The sequence below is a fragment of the Thermobia domestica genome, chromosome 9, assembly GCF_964235325.1.
Source record: "Thermobia domestica chromosome 9, izTheDome1.hap1.1, whole genome shotgun sequence".
In the NCBI taxonomy this organism is placed as follows: domain Eukaryota; kingdom Metazoa; phylum Arthropoda; class Insecta; order Zygentoma; family Lepismatidae; genus Thermobia; species Thermobia domestica.
The window spans coordinates 235,969,232-235,988,913 of NC_137462.1; the positions used below are offsets into that span (position 1 = coordinate 235,969,232).

Sequence of the window (19,682 nt, forward strand, 5' to 3'; positions counted from 1 at the left end):
AACTGGATACGCCTTATCATTCTACCTCCTACTTCCTGCCATCTTCATTATGTAGGCTCCTTTTCACTATCTCTTCCAAATAAATATTAAATAATGTTGGCGAGGGACGGCATTATTGTCGAACTCCCCTTCCAATTGCATTCTCGTTGCACTCCCCTTTTCTAACACTTACTTATTGGTTCATATATAAGTTTCTTATGAGTCTGCGATCTTTCCATTCCAACCCAACCTTCGTTAGAACTTCCAACCCTATTCACGCAGTCAAAAGCCTTTACTACATCAATAAATACTCAACTCTTTCTCTTTTTCTATATACCTTTCACCAATAACCCTTAATAAATCAATTGCATCTCGTGTGCTCTTAACTATCCTGAATCCGAATTGTTCCCCCCCCCATCTTTTTCTGTTGTTCTTCTATACAGTCTTCTGTTCAGAATTCGTACCAAATTTTTACATCATGCTATATGAGAATAATAGTTCTATAATCCTCACATATCTCTGGGTTCGATTTCTTAGCCAGCATTATCATAATCATCTAAAGAAGTCTTTTGGTCACTCTCCCGTTTCATATCATTCATTACAGAGTCGTAACAATTCTTTCCATGATCTTGTCACCGATATTTTTAATGAGTTTGATTGGTATATTGTCTGTCCTGGTTTCCTCTCCTTTGCTAATCGAGTAATTGAAGTAAATTATGAACTTATGACATCGTGAGATCGAAGTACTCGTACTTACGACACCATGACATCACTTATACATAAGTACTGAATACTATGCAGTTGCCTTTAATTGTGTGAAAATGTCCCGCACCGCTACCGAAAATCGAACCCCAACATGAAATAGATACATGACAAGTCCAATTGAAAGCAGCCGCATGTACCAGTGAAATATCATAAACAATCCTGATAATTTATGTACTATTTATGAACGAATATGTAATAGAAGCTATATCTATAACGTATACCATTCGTCAAAGAACGAATACCTTAAACATAAAACACTTCAATAGACATTGTATCAGGGCGTAATAGGCTACACCTCAGAAAAACAAAATACATTTCATCCTGTAACAAGAGGTTACTCGAAACACGTTTGATGCAATTGTAAACTGTCGTCCTAGTCAACTGTTCTAAGGTGTTTGGCTGTAGATTGTGAGGCGCTTCTAAAGGTTAATTCGAATTTCACTAGAGCACAATATTTCTTTTAATTGTTCTCAACGTTTCTGTTTGCGTTTCTATCGGATTTGATTAAATAGATTTTGGACAAAAAGTCTTCTTGCATGTTGTCGAATTCCGCGTCGTCTACGAGTGACAGGGGTGCCAACATGGAATCGATACTCGAATTCCGACAATTGGAGCGGAACAGAAAGACGTACACATACTTCGACAACATGCAAGAGGACCTGTCTTTTTTGATGTCACGAACCACCTTCTGAAGTATGTGCACATTGTTCTGTTTTGTTCCAATTTCCAAAATTCGAGTTTCGATTACAAATTGGCACCCCTGTCATTCGTACATGTTGCTGAATTTGAAGTAATGCAAGAGGACTTTTTGTCTTCTTTTGATGTCAGGAATCACCTCCAGGAGTTTGTGCACATCTTTCAGGTTCACCTTATATATATATATATATATACGTATATTACATAAGTAGAACTTCATTTCGTTTAATTCACTTATTGACTACGTCCGTCATTTTATGATAAAGATATGTCTATGATTTTATTATTATTACGGTCCAAGACGAACCAATTCAGCATTTACAGAAACTAAATAATAATTTATTTGCTTATATGTACTTGTGCAATATACACTTGCGAGATTTGGATGTTGGAAATAAATTGTATGAAACGTTGAATAGTAAAAATACTGCAATAAAAATATATTAGTAAAAACATTGATTAATTAATTGGAATTAAACATACCTTTTTTGTCAGGTTTACAGGAGTTACTTTAAAGTGCAATCCGAAGCAATATTTGGGTTCTATTCCGGCCAGAAATCGGTAACTTATACGATAATACTTACACAATTAGTATTATAATTCTTAAAACTTTTAATATTATTTTCCATAAGTTATGATTTTGGTATTTCAAAATGTAGAACGAGAAACAAATGTAATATTTGTTAACTAAACCTTATAAAACGATTGTAGGTGTGGCCTGCAGTCATTTGAAACTCCTCGAGCTGAGAAATTTTCTCCTTATGATCCATATCTTCGATCGCACTTAATATAGATTACCAGTGTTATTGCAGTACTCCCTCCGGATATTGACAATCCCCATTACTGCTTATAAACAGCCTTTCTTTAGAAATCAGAGTATAATAATGGAATAGTGAATATACTTATACTTAATATTTTGTTTTCAGCTATCGATTTTAGATGTGTAATGCGTATTTCTAATCGAATTTGAAAGAAAAGGAATTGCCAGAAATTTATTCAAAGAAATATTCTCAGTCCCAGCAGGCACGTAGCCAGGATTGCGAAAAGAGGGGGGAATGGTCCGTGACATGAAATACTGTGGTTATCACACCAGGAGCTCGATCAATCTAAACTATTTAACTGGCAACATCTATTGGTTTCTTAGAACAATAAAATGCCTTCCTTCTTAGGGAAATAGGACAATCTGTAAGTATATTTTAATAACAAACTATAAAGAAATCTCGAAAAAATGAAATGAAATGAAATCTTTAAGTTTTATGTCGGCTAGGTTAGAGGAAACGGTGATGATGAGAAATGAATGAAAATGGTAGAATGAAGAAAGTGGGAGGAAACGGGAGAACCCCGAAAAACCCATGAGCACGGTGTTTGTCCACCACAAAATCCACACGGAGCGAGCTGGGAGCGAACCAGCGAGCCTAAGCATCGGAGGTGAAAGCTTTACCACTGAGCCACCGCGCCCCTGAAGAAATCTCGAGTAAAAGAATAAAATAAAATATTGAAAAAGGTTTTACAATATTTACGTTCATTTGTTCATTTCAAATATAACAATTTTCCTCATAACATTATATATATATGTTATTAATAAATACTTGGTTTTACATGCAGTAATCAAGTAAAGAATATATATAACTTTATGACCTCAAATATTATAAAAGTACATATCCACTAATATCAAAAGTACATGTTCAATAGAGTGTTGTAAAATATTTTACAATATCTTCGTTCCTTTCTCTGTTGAATCAAATGTTAACAGAACTTTCTTTCCACATAACTTTTTTGTTTTCATTATTCCGTCAACTACTGTTTGTTCCAAATGACAGGTTAAAGGAGCAGTAGAAAACTCTCTCTCTCTGAAATAACGTGTTTGAAATTGCAGAGAAGCGATGACGAAAAATTATGATAAAAAATGTCCACACTGTTACAGAACGGCACTATGCTTTCGAAAGCTTGACATTTCCCTGACTAGTAGCAGAAATTCTGAGAATTCCGTAAATTTTCTAGAATTTTCAAATTCAATGACTTTTCCAGGGTATCTCGCTCATTCGCCACCATGTATTGCAAATAATACAAATCTTCTCATAAGAACGAGTAACCAAAAGCTTGCTGTAGCTTTGTTATTTTTAACGCTGATACTTCTTTTTCTCGTTTCTTTTTGTTTCGTCCTTCCTTAAATATTTCATTTCTGGTTTCGAAAGGAGGTCCGGATCCCTCGGACCTTCCCCCTTGGCTACGTGCCTGGTCTCCGGATGAAAACAGAAACACACTTAAAACGAAATCCTACAGAAGTGGAATACATAAACATATAATTGATGGACTATTTAACCCAACCGATTGACCATTTCGTATGCAATCACAAATGTTGTTTCGGCTTTTGTGTGAAATAGTTTTCTGCTCCTCATTCGCCTTTGTTAGTCTTATACCGGTACGATTATGAATTTGCGGTGAATATTTTGAAGTTGCAGCTCTTGCAATGTATAAAAGTGTTTTCCGAATAAATCATATTTGATTTTATGTTCTAATAACTTATATACACGTCAAACACCTTGAGTCCGTAAAATGATTGGTGTTGGAGGGATCGTAAATGTTTTCATAATTAGGAGTCTAGATATGCGAACCCGCTTAACGTGAGTATTTACTTTTTGTAAATGTGGTAGATCCTATTCCAAAAAGAATCTGCACATTGATTGTTGCTATTTAGCCTTTTTCCTAGATTAATAACCAAAGGAAGTTTCACTAAAGTAAGAAATTGTTATTACTATTATTATTAAGTATTCTGCCTTTTGGGAAATCCTGGGAGTAATGAGTTTATTATTATTATTATTATTATTATTATTATTATTATTATTATTATTATTATTATTATTATTATTATTATTATTATTATTATTATTATTATTATTAATTTTAGGTTTGGGCCTGGAATTTTTTTCCACGTTTCTCAACTTTCAGCTTCCACTTTTAACTCTCAATATTTTCTTCTATGTTTGAAATCATCTATCAGTTGTGTTCTTCTGTTTCCTACTCCTCGCTTTTCTTCCATCTTTCCTTTTATGGCGGTATAAAGAAGAGAATTCCTTCGTAAGATATGTCCAATCTAATGGCCTTCCTACGAATGATGCTGCCTAAAAGTGTTCTTTTCCTCCTTCCCGTTTTGATGTGTATGAAGGGTATATCGTGCAAGATGCAATAACTTGAAAAGGAGTTGAAGTTTTGAAGATATAGTAAAAAGAACCATCAGTGAATTTTTGAGAACATTTTTCCACCAATAGGTCACATACCAGTATTCATGTTTGATTTATTTACATTTAAATTCAATATGGAGCAGAGGATCAATTGCATGCGTCAGAGGTACAGTAGTTAATGCTACAGTATATGGAAACCACGGTTACATTGATGCCATGTCAGAATTACTAGATCCTGTAGCAATAGTTCGGCACTTTTGAGTCACCTCTGAGGAATTTTTAATTGGTAATAGCGAGAGAAAGAGAATATTTGCAGAAAACTGAACACCACAAAATCTAGCGTCCTCGATTTAGTAAGGAAATAAGAATTTTCACTTGAATTTAAGTGCAACATGTAGAAGTGGTTTAGTACCATTAGTAAAATATCAACGAAATCATAAATAGGTTTAGAATGGAATCGTCTATTTCGAGAACTCCATGCATACTTGATTGGTATACTTAATTGTGGCTCTAAGGATTAGGTTTCGAACTAGACAATAGTATGCTATATATTGTTTAGATATCTCTTTAGAATTCAGTTTCATGACTTATATTTTCGGTACTTAAAACAGGTTTAAAATGTAAATAAGCAAACGAATTTGAGAGAGAGAGAGAAAAAATGAAACTATTATTCACATGATTCCCTTTTTCGATCACGTAGAATCGCATTCAGAAAGCCTTGCCATTCAGCTCAGTTTTAAACGATCTCTATTCATGACCACAGTTACAATATCATTTTGTTAAGGCCTGTAACAAAGGTTGAAACGGATAAAGAAAGAAAGGTTTACTTTGATACAACATTCTTCTATAAATGTTATTACAGTGCTTCTCAAAATGAGAGGGTGGACAGTTTTTTTTTTTTTAAAAAAAAAAGCTTAGACTACACAATGTAGGCATTCTATTTTGAAATTAATATGTTCTTTTCAGTTATAACAATTGCAGCCTATGTGAAATTTAAATATTTAATTCTTGTCTCATTTTAATCAAATTTCATGACTGTAGTATATCAACTCAAACGGAAGTCGCACTCTTAGATCGGTCGAGTCGAGTTTGAGCGCAAATTCATCAGCTTTGTCAAATATACTTGACAAAGAGTAATATCCAATTGTATATAGAATGTTTAAAGAGGATATGACAAAATTAAAGCTATATTTAGAGTTATAAATCTTTATTTACAAAAAGAAACTTATTCAAACACACCAAGTAACATTTCACACATACATTCGTAAAAGGTAGATTATAACGTGAACATAACATTGCACATATATACGGTATATTGGTCACCCAGCCTGAACGTTACGCTATATTAAGGTTACTGAGATACACTGAAAACGCATATTCCATTTCGAGACGTACGAAAATGAATCATTAGAGAGACTAGTAGGGGCCACCCAAAGCATTGCCGTTGCTGTAACCACCGGCGGGATCTTCGTAACGAATATCGGGTCTAAAACCAGAATCGTCAGCCTCATAAGAGACAATTTGTGTTCTGCCGTCTGGAAGGAGAACTCTGTATTCGCCCTGAGCTGCTTCATACTCTCGGGTTTCCTGGTGGCCAAATTCGAGGCCAGAGTACACATCATTCACGTCGTATGAGTATTCATATTGAGCAGGTTCCTGAAATTAAAAAAAAGAAAAACTTTTAATTATCAAAAATATATTTTAATTATGCTGTATATTTTGTTTCCCTTTGAATAGATCGGATTTTTATTTTGTTTATAGCTTATTTATTAAGTTGCCAAATTTAATGTGGAAGTGTTTCATCAATTTTAAAAGTTAAATTAAATTAAGTGAATCAAATATTAATTTACTGAAGCACTTCCTTGTATTGAATTTCTTTCCTTTTGCTTCATAAAAATAGGAAAATATTCATTTACTTTTAAACTTGCAGTAGTTGAAATTAAATTTGATTGCAATTGGACTGCCATTAACTATTGCACTTATCCTCTGTCCTTTCGTCCTACGCAACATACACACCTAAGAACACTGAAACATAAATAATCAGTCATATAAGTTATTGGTATGATTTTAAAAGCAATATTCTTTTCTTGTTTATCAATTTTCATTCCATTTTGTCAATATAAGCCACTTCAGAACTCCAAATACTGTCGTGATATTTATAAAGGGAAAGTAATCTTGTGTACATTAATTGTCGAGAAGAAATTAGATACTTACCGACGGACCATCTTCATCAAGACCTCCGCGACCTCTGGCGTAACCATTGGCACCTCCATTAGGAGCTCCATACCTGCTGGATGGAGCTGGTGCACCATAGGTACTTGATAGGGAGCTAGCATCAAAACGAGCTGCGGGAATAGCAGCTGGAGCACCGTATGAACTGGATGGGGCAGCATAAGAACTGGAAAGGCCACTTGGAGCACCATACGTGGAGGAAGGAGCTGGTGCACCATATCGAGATGATGGAGATCCTCCACCAAGTCTGCCACCGTTGCGACCTCTGGAAGAGCCACCAAATCGAATAGAGACAGTTGCAGCTGGTGGACCACTGGCAGCTGCAGCTCCGCCTCGACCTCCGAAACCACCGAAACCACCTGGGGCGCCGTATTGTGATGATGGGGCAGCATAGCGGTCTGAGACAGCAGAGGGTGCTCCATAACGTGAAGAAGGTACAGCAGGGGCACCATAAGTGCTAGAAGGACTTCCCTGTCTACTGTATCCTCCTCTACCTGGTGGAAGGTATTGGTTGCCAGCTGGTGGCTCAGCAGCCACCAGCCCAATCATAGCAAGAACTACCAGCAACTGAAATAAAAATATTAAAAGTAGTCCTAAGTTTCTTGCGTCAACAAGTAAAAATAAAGAAACTAAGTACTATTAAATTCATACATTATTTATTAATTTATAAATTTCTTTTATTTCTTTTACGTTAGATATACTTAATTTATTGCTTCAAGAAGCTTGGGAAAGGAAACGGACGTACTAGTGACTGGCCGTATAAGTGACAAAAAAGAAAGAAAAAATGTACACTTTGACATCTTAGTCCATCTAAAATTAAAAAGCCTGAATAGTTTCGAGATGTACGACCCTCTAGCAGTGGCGGAACTAGCCCGGGCTGCCTAGACCTCCAGTTTTTTGTGTGCCACAAATAATTTAACTTTACTATTTATATATTTTTGGAAGTTTATAGTATTCTTATGATATCGTATACCTACCATAATCTGGATTCTGGCTCCCCTTTCTTACCTTCTAGATCCACCACTGCCCTCTAGCAAACTTTACGGAAATAAAATCACTAGCAAAAACGTGAAATATTTTCAAAAGTATCATTTGCTAAAATGTTTATAAATTATATATCTAATTGTTTCATAGCATTGCTTCCAACAATATTCTTTGGAAAGCCCTTTTATAATAGAAATGTGAAAGAAAAGTAGTGTTCGGTTTAAAATGTTTCAGATGGAAAAGTTACTGTACTCATTGAATGTTTGGTTGTAATAGAGATGGGAAACGAACAATTATATGAAGTTGTTATAGGGTTTCAATCATTTTTGTCATAAAAATGGATGCTTACTTCGTGGAGTGCGTGACTTCCCGTTTCTAGAAAGCTCTGTATGGACGAATTCAAAACTAGCTACCATCTCGATTTCATTATAATACTTGTTCAGGTTCATGTAAAATAAATAAATAAATAAATAAATAACCCACTAAGTGGGCTTTTTGGCCGTCAAATCTCATGTGTGTGGATTTTCCCAAGGTTCTCCCGTTTCCTCCCACTTTCGTCATTCCATCATTATCATCTATCTTATCATCACTGTCTCCTTTAGCCTTGGTGTATAATTGTGGGACGTTAGATTAATAAATAAATAAATACTATCTTTCGCTGCCGAAGGTAATATACAGTGAAATCGGTCTATAATGGTCATCACCTGTTCGAATTCCTAATACAATAACTATTTATTAGATATGTATCAATTTTAGTCTTATAAATAACATATAAAAACTTCCTCGCTGATATATGGTTAGCGTAAGTAGCTCTGACGCAGAAGATTCGGGTTCGTTTCTGTGTAAGAGCTCATGTTATTTAATTCCACAATAAAATGTAAATCTACGTCTAATGTAGCTTCGGTACTGTAAGAGATATTAAGCTTCAAACTGAAAATTACATTGTAACAATTATTTATGCGATAGACCTATAAAAACTTTATATATTTAAAATATAATACAATATCTACCAGAGTTTTGCTATTAAATGAGATCTTGCTACCAGTATTTAAATATAATTTGAAGATACTAATTATCTTTAAAAAAAAAAAAAAACATTACATTTTTATTGAATTGTGTGTTCCCGGAAAATCCGAAACATCGGTGCCGTCTCAATTCTATTTTCTCTTACTTCTGGATTCACAAACCGATTCATTCCACACCAAGAAGCAGAAACGAATTGCTTTTTTTTAATTATTATTACTTCTTTCTACACTGCAACATGAATCCGGCCGTCCTTTGTTATAACTCGTGATGTAAACCAAGACTGGACTAATGCAAAATATTAATAGTTTCTTTCTGTTCATGCACGCCCCGATACAAACTTAAGATATAGCAAATAGTACTATTCCCTCTTGTATTTCTGGAGAAGTTACTTCCAACGCACAAGTTTTCTCCCCTTCTCCTTTAGATTCACTGACATTCCAAAATGTAACAGTAGAAGATGATTACAAGGGTTTGTTAGAAATGAAGATCAATTATAATGTAAATTTTCAAGTGTTCAGCATATAGAAGTAAACTTAACATTAACAACACAGAACAATATTGCTTCAATGCGGCCAAGTTCCAAGATATACATGTTTCTGACTTACAGAGTAAGAAGTACTGAATACCTTATAAGAAAATGCAGGTTTTGTAACATTGAGGCCAATTTACCGAGGTGGTGAACTTAGAAGGAGACCAAGTTAACAGGTTTTGCTGTATAAAGTTATTATGCTAGTTTAAATTTGTTTAGCAGTTTGCAAGGGATAAAGCAATATACTTTTGCCTGAAAAAAAAGTGTAGATCTTCAACATAGGTTGTAAGAAACGGAATTATTTCCAAGTCTCAGATTTTAAATTCTAAATATGAACAAAGATAGCTATTAAATAAAATTATGATTACAGTGATTAGCATATATGCTTTCTCTGTAGGTAATCTCGAGGCTAATATCAAAGGGTTCAGATCTGTCTTAAACTATTGATCCATACTTACTATAAGCTGGATGGTGAAGCGGAAAATTAAAGTACAAACAGAGACATTGTAGTTAAGAGACAGCTTTTAAAGAAGTGTAATTCTTACTTTACAGATTAACTAATCATTCGTCAATATATGGTTTTACCGGCTTTTGTCTAAACTCTGACAAAAATGATAGTTCCTTATTCTCAACAAAATTTTATTTTAACAAGTATTAAATAAAGCTTTTCACATTTCACATACTCTTGCAACTTTTGGCCTTTTAAGCTCGTCATTGCTCATTTGTAGGATTCTATAGTCTATATGTTCGAACCTATATGCCTCATCGTGGTACCGCTTCTTCAGAATGACATACTATTTTAGAAAGTATCTTAAAGGATTCACAAACTGCAAGAGGCAATATTGTTCAAGAATAACTGTGTTAAGATTCAATAATGAACTTATCTTCTATTCTGGCTGCCTTAAGGTATGTATAACCAAATAACCACCTTAACTATTAGTTTTGTTGTTTAATTTAACAAGCATATATAAGTCCGACAGTGTTTACGAATGAATTTAAACTATTTTTAAGTTGTTCTTATGACATATATTTCAGCATTTCGTGTCTTTGTATTCTCAATTTTCCATAGCACATATCAGGTACGTGCAAGAACGATACTTGGAATGGAGGTATCGAGCCCATCTCACTGCAGGCTATGTCTGCAGGTGTTGCTTTATTAGAGAGACAGGTTGAAATCTAGCAGTTAGGCACATCCTTGTTAAAGTTCAAATTAAATACAACTAAATTAGCAAGAACAATACCAAGAGTTGTATTGAATTGAAGAAGTAGAAGTTAAGAATTAATTTAATGGCCCACAATTATACTCTGTAGCCCTAAAAGGGATGAATGAGGAACGAAAGAGGAAGCTAAGCTTGTCCACCTTTGCTAGACAACTTTGACTAAGCTTGCCCACCATCTTCAACTCATAGCATCCAACCAGGGACCAGTTTCATTATAAGTGAATCCTCTTTCACTGTGGCATCATACCCTAATACCAAACTAGAGCTTCTTGAAAATTTCGTAAATTTACTCTGTTCTCTACTTAAGCATCAAGCCCAATATTTTGTTAAAATGAAACAAAATAAGTTTAATGCTAACAAATTGTTTAACGGTATACTATATAAATTACGTATCCTTAATATATATGAGGTCCGTAATATAAAAACTGAAACCACGTTAGAGAGAGCAATGCAACATAGAGAACACATTAGAAACTAAATATATATTTTACTGTGTGCTTGAAAGTGAAATTATATTTTAAAATTTACATTAAAGGATCTGAATAGGAAAGAGAGTAATTACTATTATTAAACAATTTAACTTTTCACGCAAAATGAAAATCTATTATCAGATCAATGGAAAATGTATGATACAACTGTAATAGATTGGAATTTGTGTATTAATTGTCATACACTGAGAAAAATTTGTTATCCGTAGAGCGGTATATTGTGCAAATATACGGAATCCATAAGTTTATTACGGAAATTTGTACGAAGCATATGTTATCCATATGCTACATACATACTGCCTTTTTTCCTTGCTTAGATGTTACATCATGTCGCTGCAGGATATCTGACATCGAACTCTTCCGTATATTACATACGCATACGTCGACTATGTGTTGTTTATGTCCATCTGTATGTGAAATCCTGACCGCCTATATACATTTCTTTGTTTCATCCGGAAGTGTGTATAGATGGAACACTTATATGAAAAGATTATAAAACTTACGTTTTTAGTCATACGTTTGTAGCAAGATGTTACATATAGTCATACGGTAAGTCCAGAAACTACAGGATTTACATATGTAGCCTACGTTATTACGTACGCCACACACTTTTTTCTTTGTGTATCAATATTCATTTCGTGCACATGCTTCCCAGTTCGATTTCCGGTGGGAGAGCGTGGAACGCATTACGGTGGGTCGGATCCCACCTTAAAATGTAGATTTCTGTGTTATATAGCCTCTGTACTGAAAATGGACAATAAGCTACAACAAATAAAATTGAAATCTCAAGCTGAGAGTAGAAAATACAACAAACCACGAATTGCTTTGATTTGCGTTTCAAAAGAGGTGGTTTCCATCGAACACATATAGCGACGTAGAAAGAACAAGTCTGATTTAACGCTACACTTACCCTCATGACTAAGAGAGTACAAAATATGAGTTGATCCGAAGAAGGCTTGTCGGTTTCTGCCTAACGAGGTCTATTTGCGGCTTTTATATACTGATCTACCCATGTTTCGGCACACGCGTTTCATCTAATTATTCATATTCCAATGTAGAAAAACAGGAAAAGTAATCGAAAAACAATATTAAAAGGAAGAAAAACGAAGAAGAAAGAAAACTAGATCAGATGCATCACGCATTGGAAGAAAAATATGTAGCGAAGTGTCCTTACGGTTGATGTGTTGCATCACTTTCTCTCTCAATATCCATGGCTACTTTCGCCCAATGGTCCAATTCCTCCTCGCCCCACCAATCACAAGAAATCAGCCGGTGTTACACTTACCTTCACGTATTCAAGTTTTCGTATGATTTTTTTTTCCAACTTGTTCATTATCTGTATGGAAACGTCTTCCAATACCTGTCGTGCAAGTCAGGAATCTGAAGTAGCTTATTCATCTCGGGAGACCGCTCAATTCATCAGATACGAAGCTTCTATGCGGTCTCGCCTTCTCTTCCCTCTCTATCACATTAGAACTTGCATCAACAGCTCTTTTTGTTCATTGCGATCTCTCGCTTTGGTTTTTACAAGCATACATGACTTCTCAGCGAAGTGTAAACAAATTAGAACAATTTCATGATGTTAGTAGATAGATACTAATAAGATGACTTCGGGCGCAATTTACACTTTGAGCTGTACACACAAGCAAAACTGTGCTAAAGAATTTAGTTTTTTGTTTGACTGCTGTTTCGTTTCATAAAATTAAATTGGTTTCTTCTTTACCTCAGTATAAATTTTGTGCTTATATTATACTTTTAGTCGTTCACTCCTCACGTTTCAAAAGTGTTAGTTACTAACTTCCTAACTTACGACATATACAGACTGGGACGCTTATCTTGATAGGTCTTTGTAACTTTTAAAATAATAGAAAACAAACAGTTAGGAAAACCAAAAACGGATCAAAACAATGCAATCTTGGAAAATAATTATGGTTTTTTGATCAGAGGCACAAAATTTTTGAACGGCTCCTAAATCGAGTATTTTTTTTAACCGAATAAGCATACCATACTGAGTTAAGTGATAGTTTGAGTTTGGCTGCACTATATGTAGTTCTCCAGATATAAGGCCTACAAGAAAATTTGTGTTGAAATATATTGGACTTTTTGAGTCAATTGGATCGGGGATCAATATTTTTGAACTGCACCTAAATCGAGTTTTCGTATTTTCTACGGAATAAGCACATCATGCTGAGTTAAGTAATAGTTTGGGTTTGGCTACACTATATGTAGTTCTCCAGATGTAAGGCGTACAAAATTTTTTTTTTTGGATTGAAATATGTTGGATGTTTTGATCCAAAAACAAGTTAAAATTTGACACCATGATAATATGGGAAGGAGGGTGTTGACTGACATACTCTGTGATGTCACCAGATCAACAATGTGTCCAATCCAACATAAAGTTATACCTTTTTTTTAAATGGTATTACGCAGGGCCGGTTCTACGTCTACCATATGTGCAATACGTGCATTTGTACGGGGTGGCAAGTTTCGAGGGGCGGAAAAATCTGTAATGTCATAACTATATGACTTAAAATAGATATTTGTTGTTGGAAACAGACTTCATGATGATGATAGTTAAATTTACTAAGCTGCTTTTCTTTTTGAATACTACATTAATAAATCATATTTAGGACGCATTAGTTTGTCACGTTGAAAAAGCTAAAGCAAATAGTCAAACAAATTTCAGCAAGAATTGCTTGATTATTGTCAAATACAACAACTCAATTCTCGGACAGTAGCGAACACCTGTTCCATTTAGTTAATTATCACCAGGGCCCGGATCTTGTGGACAAGTCAACTTTTTTCTGTTACGCATAGGACAAGGCAAGTTCAAATAAAAACATTATCCATCAACTCTTGGTTCTAAAAATATTTTTTAGGGTCAATTTTTGGTCTCTTTTTGCCGTTTTGAAGTTTCAGGTCAATTTTTAATATTTTAAGGTAACTTTTAGGTCACTTATGGTCTTTTTATTCTTTTTCTTCTACATAAGGAAATCTTAAAATTAAAACTGTTTACGGATTTAAAAACAAGAAGTTAAATGATCTTTCTTCCTGCTTCCTGATTATTGGGGTGGAAAAACTGCATTCCTAACAAGTCAATGAACACTAAGCTGTAGCTGGTTGACGAGGGCTGGGGGTTCGTAAGTGGCCAAAGCAGATCGTTCTGGTTGTTTACCACAAAGGATATGACTACGTGAATAACTAAAAATAGATTAGAAGACGTTCAAAGGTTTTAAACAGGCTTTTTATCTATTATTCTGGTGTATACAGTCTACACTTGCGAACTTATATTCTTTATGTGTGCTTCCTAGTTTCAACTCGAGAGTGAATTGATGGTTTCAGTATGTAGAATGCCGAGGTCTAAACCATTACAGCTTCTCATTTAAGACAGATTGTTTCCGAATTTGGTGAGGATGTTTTTAGTACTGACGGTACAATATTGTTTTGCAAGGCATGTGAAGTAAAAGTGGCAGCAGAGAAAAGAGATGCTGTACAAAAGCATATCAGAAGCGAAAAACATTTACGCACAGTTGAAAACAAACATAAAACCAAGTGTTCGCAGTTGTTACTTGTAGAGAGTGCTTTTAATAGTAAAGGCAAATCCTCAGTTTTCAAAAGAGTTGTGTGAAGATTTTGTGTCTTCAAATATTCCTCTTTGAAAACTCAACAATGTGAAATTGCGGGATTTCTTGGAACGTCATACAAGTCGTTCCATTCCAGACGAAGCGAATCTTAAGAAAAAATACATGCCAAGGTGTAACGAGGACACAATAAGAAAAATAAGAGAGGAACTTTGGACTCAGATAATTTTTGTTTCTATAGACAGACTAGTGATATGAAGGAACGCTATATAGTCAATATTATTGTTGGAGCAATGAAAGCCGACGAACCTAGCAAAATATTTTTGCTAACTGGTGAAGTGTTGGAATCTGTCAACCATTTTACAATATGTAGACTTTTCGATAAATCGATATGCCTACTTTGGTCTGAGGGTGTCCAACATGGCCATGTTGTTTTTGTAACAGATGCTGCTCCGTATATAATTAAGGCTGCTAATTCAATAAAATTGTAACAATATTTACAGTTATCTACTGCAATGCTGAATAAGGTATGAGCTAAATTTTCTGACGATTACAAAGTTCCTGAGTTAGTTTGTTGTATCACAGCTTATAAAATGTTTATATGTTGCTTAACTGGATATAGGCCTATATATCTGTAATTCAAATATGAAATGCTAAGCTATTTACTAAATTGGTCAAAGTTTAGTTTTAATATTATTGCTTTTTTAAATCAAAGACACAAATGATCAATGGACTGCAAGTAACTAAAACAAAACTTTTGAAAATGAGTGAGAAATGGTAATTAAAATCCAATAAATATTCAAAAAAATGTCAATGTTTTAACGAAATAAACGTTTAAAAAACTGCAAGTTTTAAGGTCAACTTTTGTGAATTTTAGGGTCATTTTACAGGAATTTTAGTGTCATTTTATAGGTCACTTTTTAGAAAATTTTAGGTCAACAAAATCCGGGTCCTGGTTATCACCGTTTTGATATGAAAGTAGTCTTGTCTTTGTCACAAACAAGTTACTTATCATTAAAGGTGGAAACAAGTTTTTTTTTTTTTTTAAATATATTTAACAGATGTAGAAGGAAAATCAAGAAATAAAGTTAACAGAGTTAGTAGCTCTGAAATTGCAAACTGGTATATTGAGATTGAAGCTCGATATTGAATTTTACAAAAAGAATTACCATTTTTCCTCTGCAGTTTGTTTGTTTTATCTTTCACTATCATAATAGATTATTATTTGAAGGAAAAAAACAGACAGCGAGATTATATTTATAGTATTTAGGCCTTTGCACTATGTTGGGATATTAAATATTTCAAATTTAAATATTAAACGAAAACTTACGATATCATATTTGTTATTCAGTGTTGCAAACTATGGGCGATACAGTATCACAAACATCTAAATTTTGGTGGCTTTTAAGGCAGTTATAATGCAAGTGGTACTGCATGTCAAAAGCACCTTAGTATCTAGTACTACTATAATGATGACGACGGATTTCGAACGATTAGGAACAAAGATACAAGGGATTATTATTATTATTATTATTATTATTATTATTATTATTAAAAAACTTTTAGTCCGAAAAACTGCTTGGATGAGTGTCTCTGAAGATCATGAATGCTCTTTACAGGAATTTGATATGTCAAACCATTCTGCAAATATGGTAAATATCGGTAAAATTTGCAAAACTGCTTAAAATTATGTAATTCATAAAACATTACAACAGCTACCAAAGAGAACTGTTGTAATGCTATAGAAGCAAAGTAAATTAATAAATGGTTTTAAAAGTTCTCATGCAATATATCAAATTTAACTATTTTTTTTATATATATATCCGGAATAGTTTGATTTATGAAATTGCTGAAATTGCGTATCTATTGAAATCCATCAATACAACTGAATGTAATACATATCTAAACACTCTTTCGAAATAAATTATCTAAAAGAAATAAGTTTCTTGTAACTTAGTCTCAACTTATTCAAAATCGAGTTATGATGCCCGTAGTGTCCCACACGAAGCTACTTTGGATGTGCATTACCTATCCGTGCCACTTGCGTTATCAGTGTTGCATAAACCTCCAGAGTTCGGTTCTTTTTTGATGTTTGTAATACGGTAGCGTCCGTAGTTTGCAAAACTTTATAATAAGTGTGGTGTTGAGAGTTTTCTTTTTGCATGTGGATTTGAAATATGTAATAATATGACGTAATACCATTTAAAAAACCTTATATAAAGTTGGCAACATTGTTAAAGTGGTTGTATTGCAGTGTAAGCCGAACAATATCCTTTATCGATATTGGCATGGTATAAAATTTCAGTATTTTGTATATATATATATATATATATATATATATATATATATATATATAAGTTTAAAAAGTTACAAGGGTGTGTCAAGATAAATGCTCCACCCTGTCACCCTGTATATGCACATAGAATTACATGCACAATACAAATATAGTTTCCTTAAACATAGGGGGCTCAGTAGTAGAGCGCTCACCTCTGGTGCTAGGGGCCCCGGGTTCGATCCCAGCCCCCGCCAAATGAACTTTGTGGTGGACGAACACCGTGTGCGTGGATTTTCTCGGGTTTCTCCCTTTTCCTCCCACTTTCTTCATTCCACCATTTGATTCATTACTCATCATCACCGTCTCCTTTAGCCTAACCGGCATAACTGTGGAACTTAAATCTCAAAGATTTCATTTCATTTTTCCTTAAACATACTTTGTAAAATGTGTGGGAAATACAAATATCTTAAAACAGGCTGTAAATTGAACCTTTTGTAAGATCATTATAAATTCAACTCTGAAGTGCTACTGATGACAGAATGGCTAAGAGGTAGAACGCTCATCTCTGCTGCGACGGGTCCCTTGTTCGATCTCAGGCCATGTGAGTTCATAGTGGACAACTTCGTTTTCGTTGGTTTTCCCCTAGTTCTTCTATTTCCTCCCACACTTTCATTTTACCAATTCCTTCATGTGCACTTATATTAATTAGTCATCCGTCTTCTTTTGTCTTTTAGGGGCATAAGTGTAGACGTTAAATTAAATATTTACATTGCTTTCTAACCATCATCATTATAAGCATTCTACCAGTATTGGGAGGTTACTTGTCGCAACTGAGAAGCTTCCATACTTCAGGGTCTTCCGCTAACCTCCTCGTTTTTAGGTGCGATTTTATTATTTTGATGTCGTCCATCAATTGTAGTCTCCTTCTCACCCTCCGTCTGTTTCCTGCTACCACAACCCTCATGATACAGTTCCTTCTTAGCCAATGTCAGAAACAGTTTCTCTTCGTCTCCTTAGTAATATATATATATATATATATATATATATATATATATATATATATATATATATATATATATATATATATATATATATATATATATATAATTGTACTTTTCTACCCCACCATTTATAGCATACTCTCATTCGTTTTCCGCTCGAGCCAGCTAATTATCACCATTCTTCTCCACACCCACATTTCGGAAGCTTCCAGTCGTTTTTCATCATTTTTGCCTGATGTCCATGTTTCTGACCCGTACAGCACAATAATCCATACGAAGCATTTTATGAGTCTTTTTCTCAACTCTTTATTCAAGGTCCAGAAAATAGTATTTTCTTCCTCATATAGGCTTCTTTCGCCATTCCTATTCTTGCTTTTATTTTACGTTCGTACTTCATATCATCACCAACAATAATATCCAGCTATCGAATACTAGCCACTTGTTGTATTTTCTCCCCTCCTACTTGTATATTTGACACCGATTACCTCACTCCAATCATCATAACTTCTGTCTTTTTAACATTTCTTTTCATCCCATGTTCTTCACAGCCCTTCCTCAAGTTGTCTAACATCTTATTGATTTCCTCTTCAGATTCCGTTACTTTCTAAAGTGCAAATATAATCATGACAGAAAGCTCTCATTCTGGTTTTCGTATTGAAGACTCGACTTCAGTTCCTAGCGAAAATATACGTGGTTCGGATCTCACGCTATAGGACCATATTTACCACAGTTTGACTGTGTTGTTTTAGGGGGTGCACCTAGGGGAGAAATCGGACTCATAGCTACGAAATTTCTCCCGAGACATATCTCGGATCGTTCTTAACGTAGGTTACCAATATTTTCTAGTAGTACTTTAAACCCTTCAAAATATTGCAACCAGGAAGATTTCTGAAATTGCCACTGGTTTCAGTGCTGAAAAGAATTGGAAAGACTGAAAACAATCAAATCAAATGAAGCAAAGTATATCAAACGACGGTTTGAAACATGATAACGTCACCAGATTTTGTGGTATAAAACTGGCTTTTAGTTGAGATTATAAGGACACGATTATTGGTCTGAAAAAACAAGAAAGAATAAAATTGAAATACGTTTAGAAGTTGCAGCTATTGATATAAAGCATATCCTCATAAATGTTAGCCTTTTCTTTTCTTTTTATTTTTTCCAGAAAAGTGAACTGTCGTAAATGTTATTTACAATGATTCTAAGCGGTGAAAACGATGCATTTAGGGTTCCCTTTGACATTACTAGAGTTACTCTTGTAGTTGGTATTCAAATCATAAGACGAAAATTAATTTTCTTATTGACAAGTCTGGTTTCTCAATCGATTTATTTAATTGTATTTACTATAGAGTACTATGAATACATTATAGTGTGGATATTTCGTCAGTAGAAGCATTTTAGAAAGGAAGGCGTTAATGCAACCTCCTATTAGAAGTGTTAATTTAAAAGTTACAACATTAGTAAAGCCAAAGAGATTTATCTTCCTTAAACAATACATGGATATAAAGTGTTATGTTTTAGAAGAGTTTAGAATACAATTTAGAAAGCAATTTAGAAGAAGAAGAAAACAATTTAGAAGAAAACAATTCTTACGAATCTATCAACACAAAGTTTGATAATCCTTATTCAGTACCGACGGTAATGGATTGAATTAAGTAGACGGTATCTATCTAATCTAATATAAATAAAATAAAGAGTTTGTGTATGTCTCTCTGTCTGAGTGC

At 34.2% G+C, this 19,682-nt stretch overlaps 1 protein-coding gene across 1 annotated transcript; it reads right to left on the reverse strand.

The window, feature by feature from the left end:
* Positions 1-5,812: 5,812 nt before the first annotated feature.
* Positions 5,813-12,137, reverse strand: LOC145660624 (uncharacterized). The gene is made up of 3 exons (XM_081725906.1): positions 12,012-12,137; positions 6,837-7,421; positions 5,813-6,278 (listed from the first exon to the last, which is right to left on the reverse strand). The coding sequence occupies exons 1-3, from the start codon at positions 12,015-12,017 to the stop codon at positions 6,039-6,041; spliced, it is 831 nt and encodes a 276-aa protein (XP_081582032.1). The 5' UTR covers positions 12,018-12,137; the 3' UTR covers positions 5,813-6,038.
* Between the last annotated feature and the right edge of the window lie 7,545 nt (positions 12,138-19,682).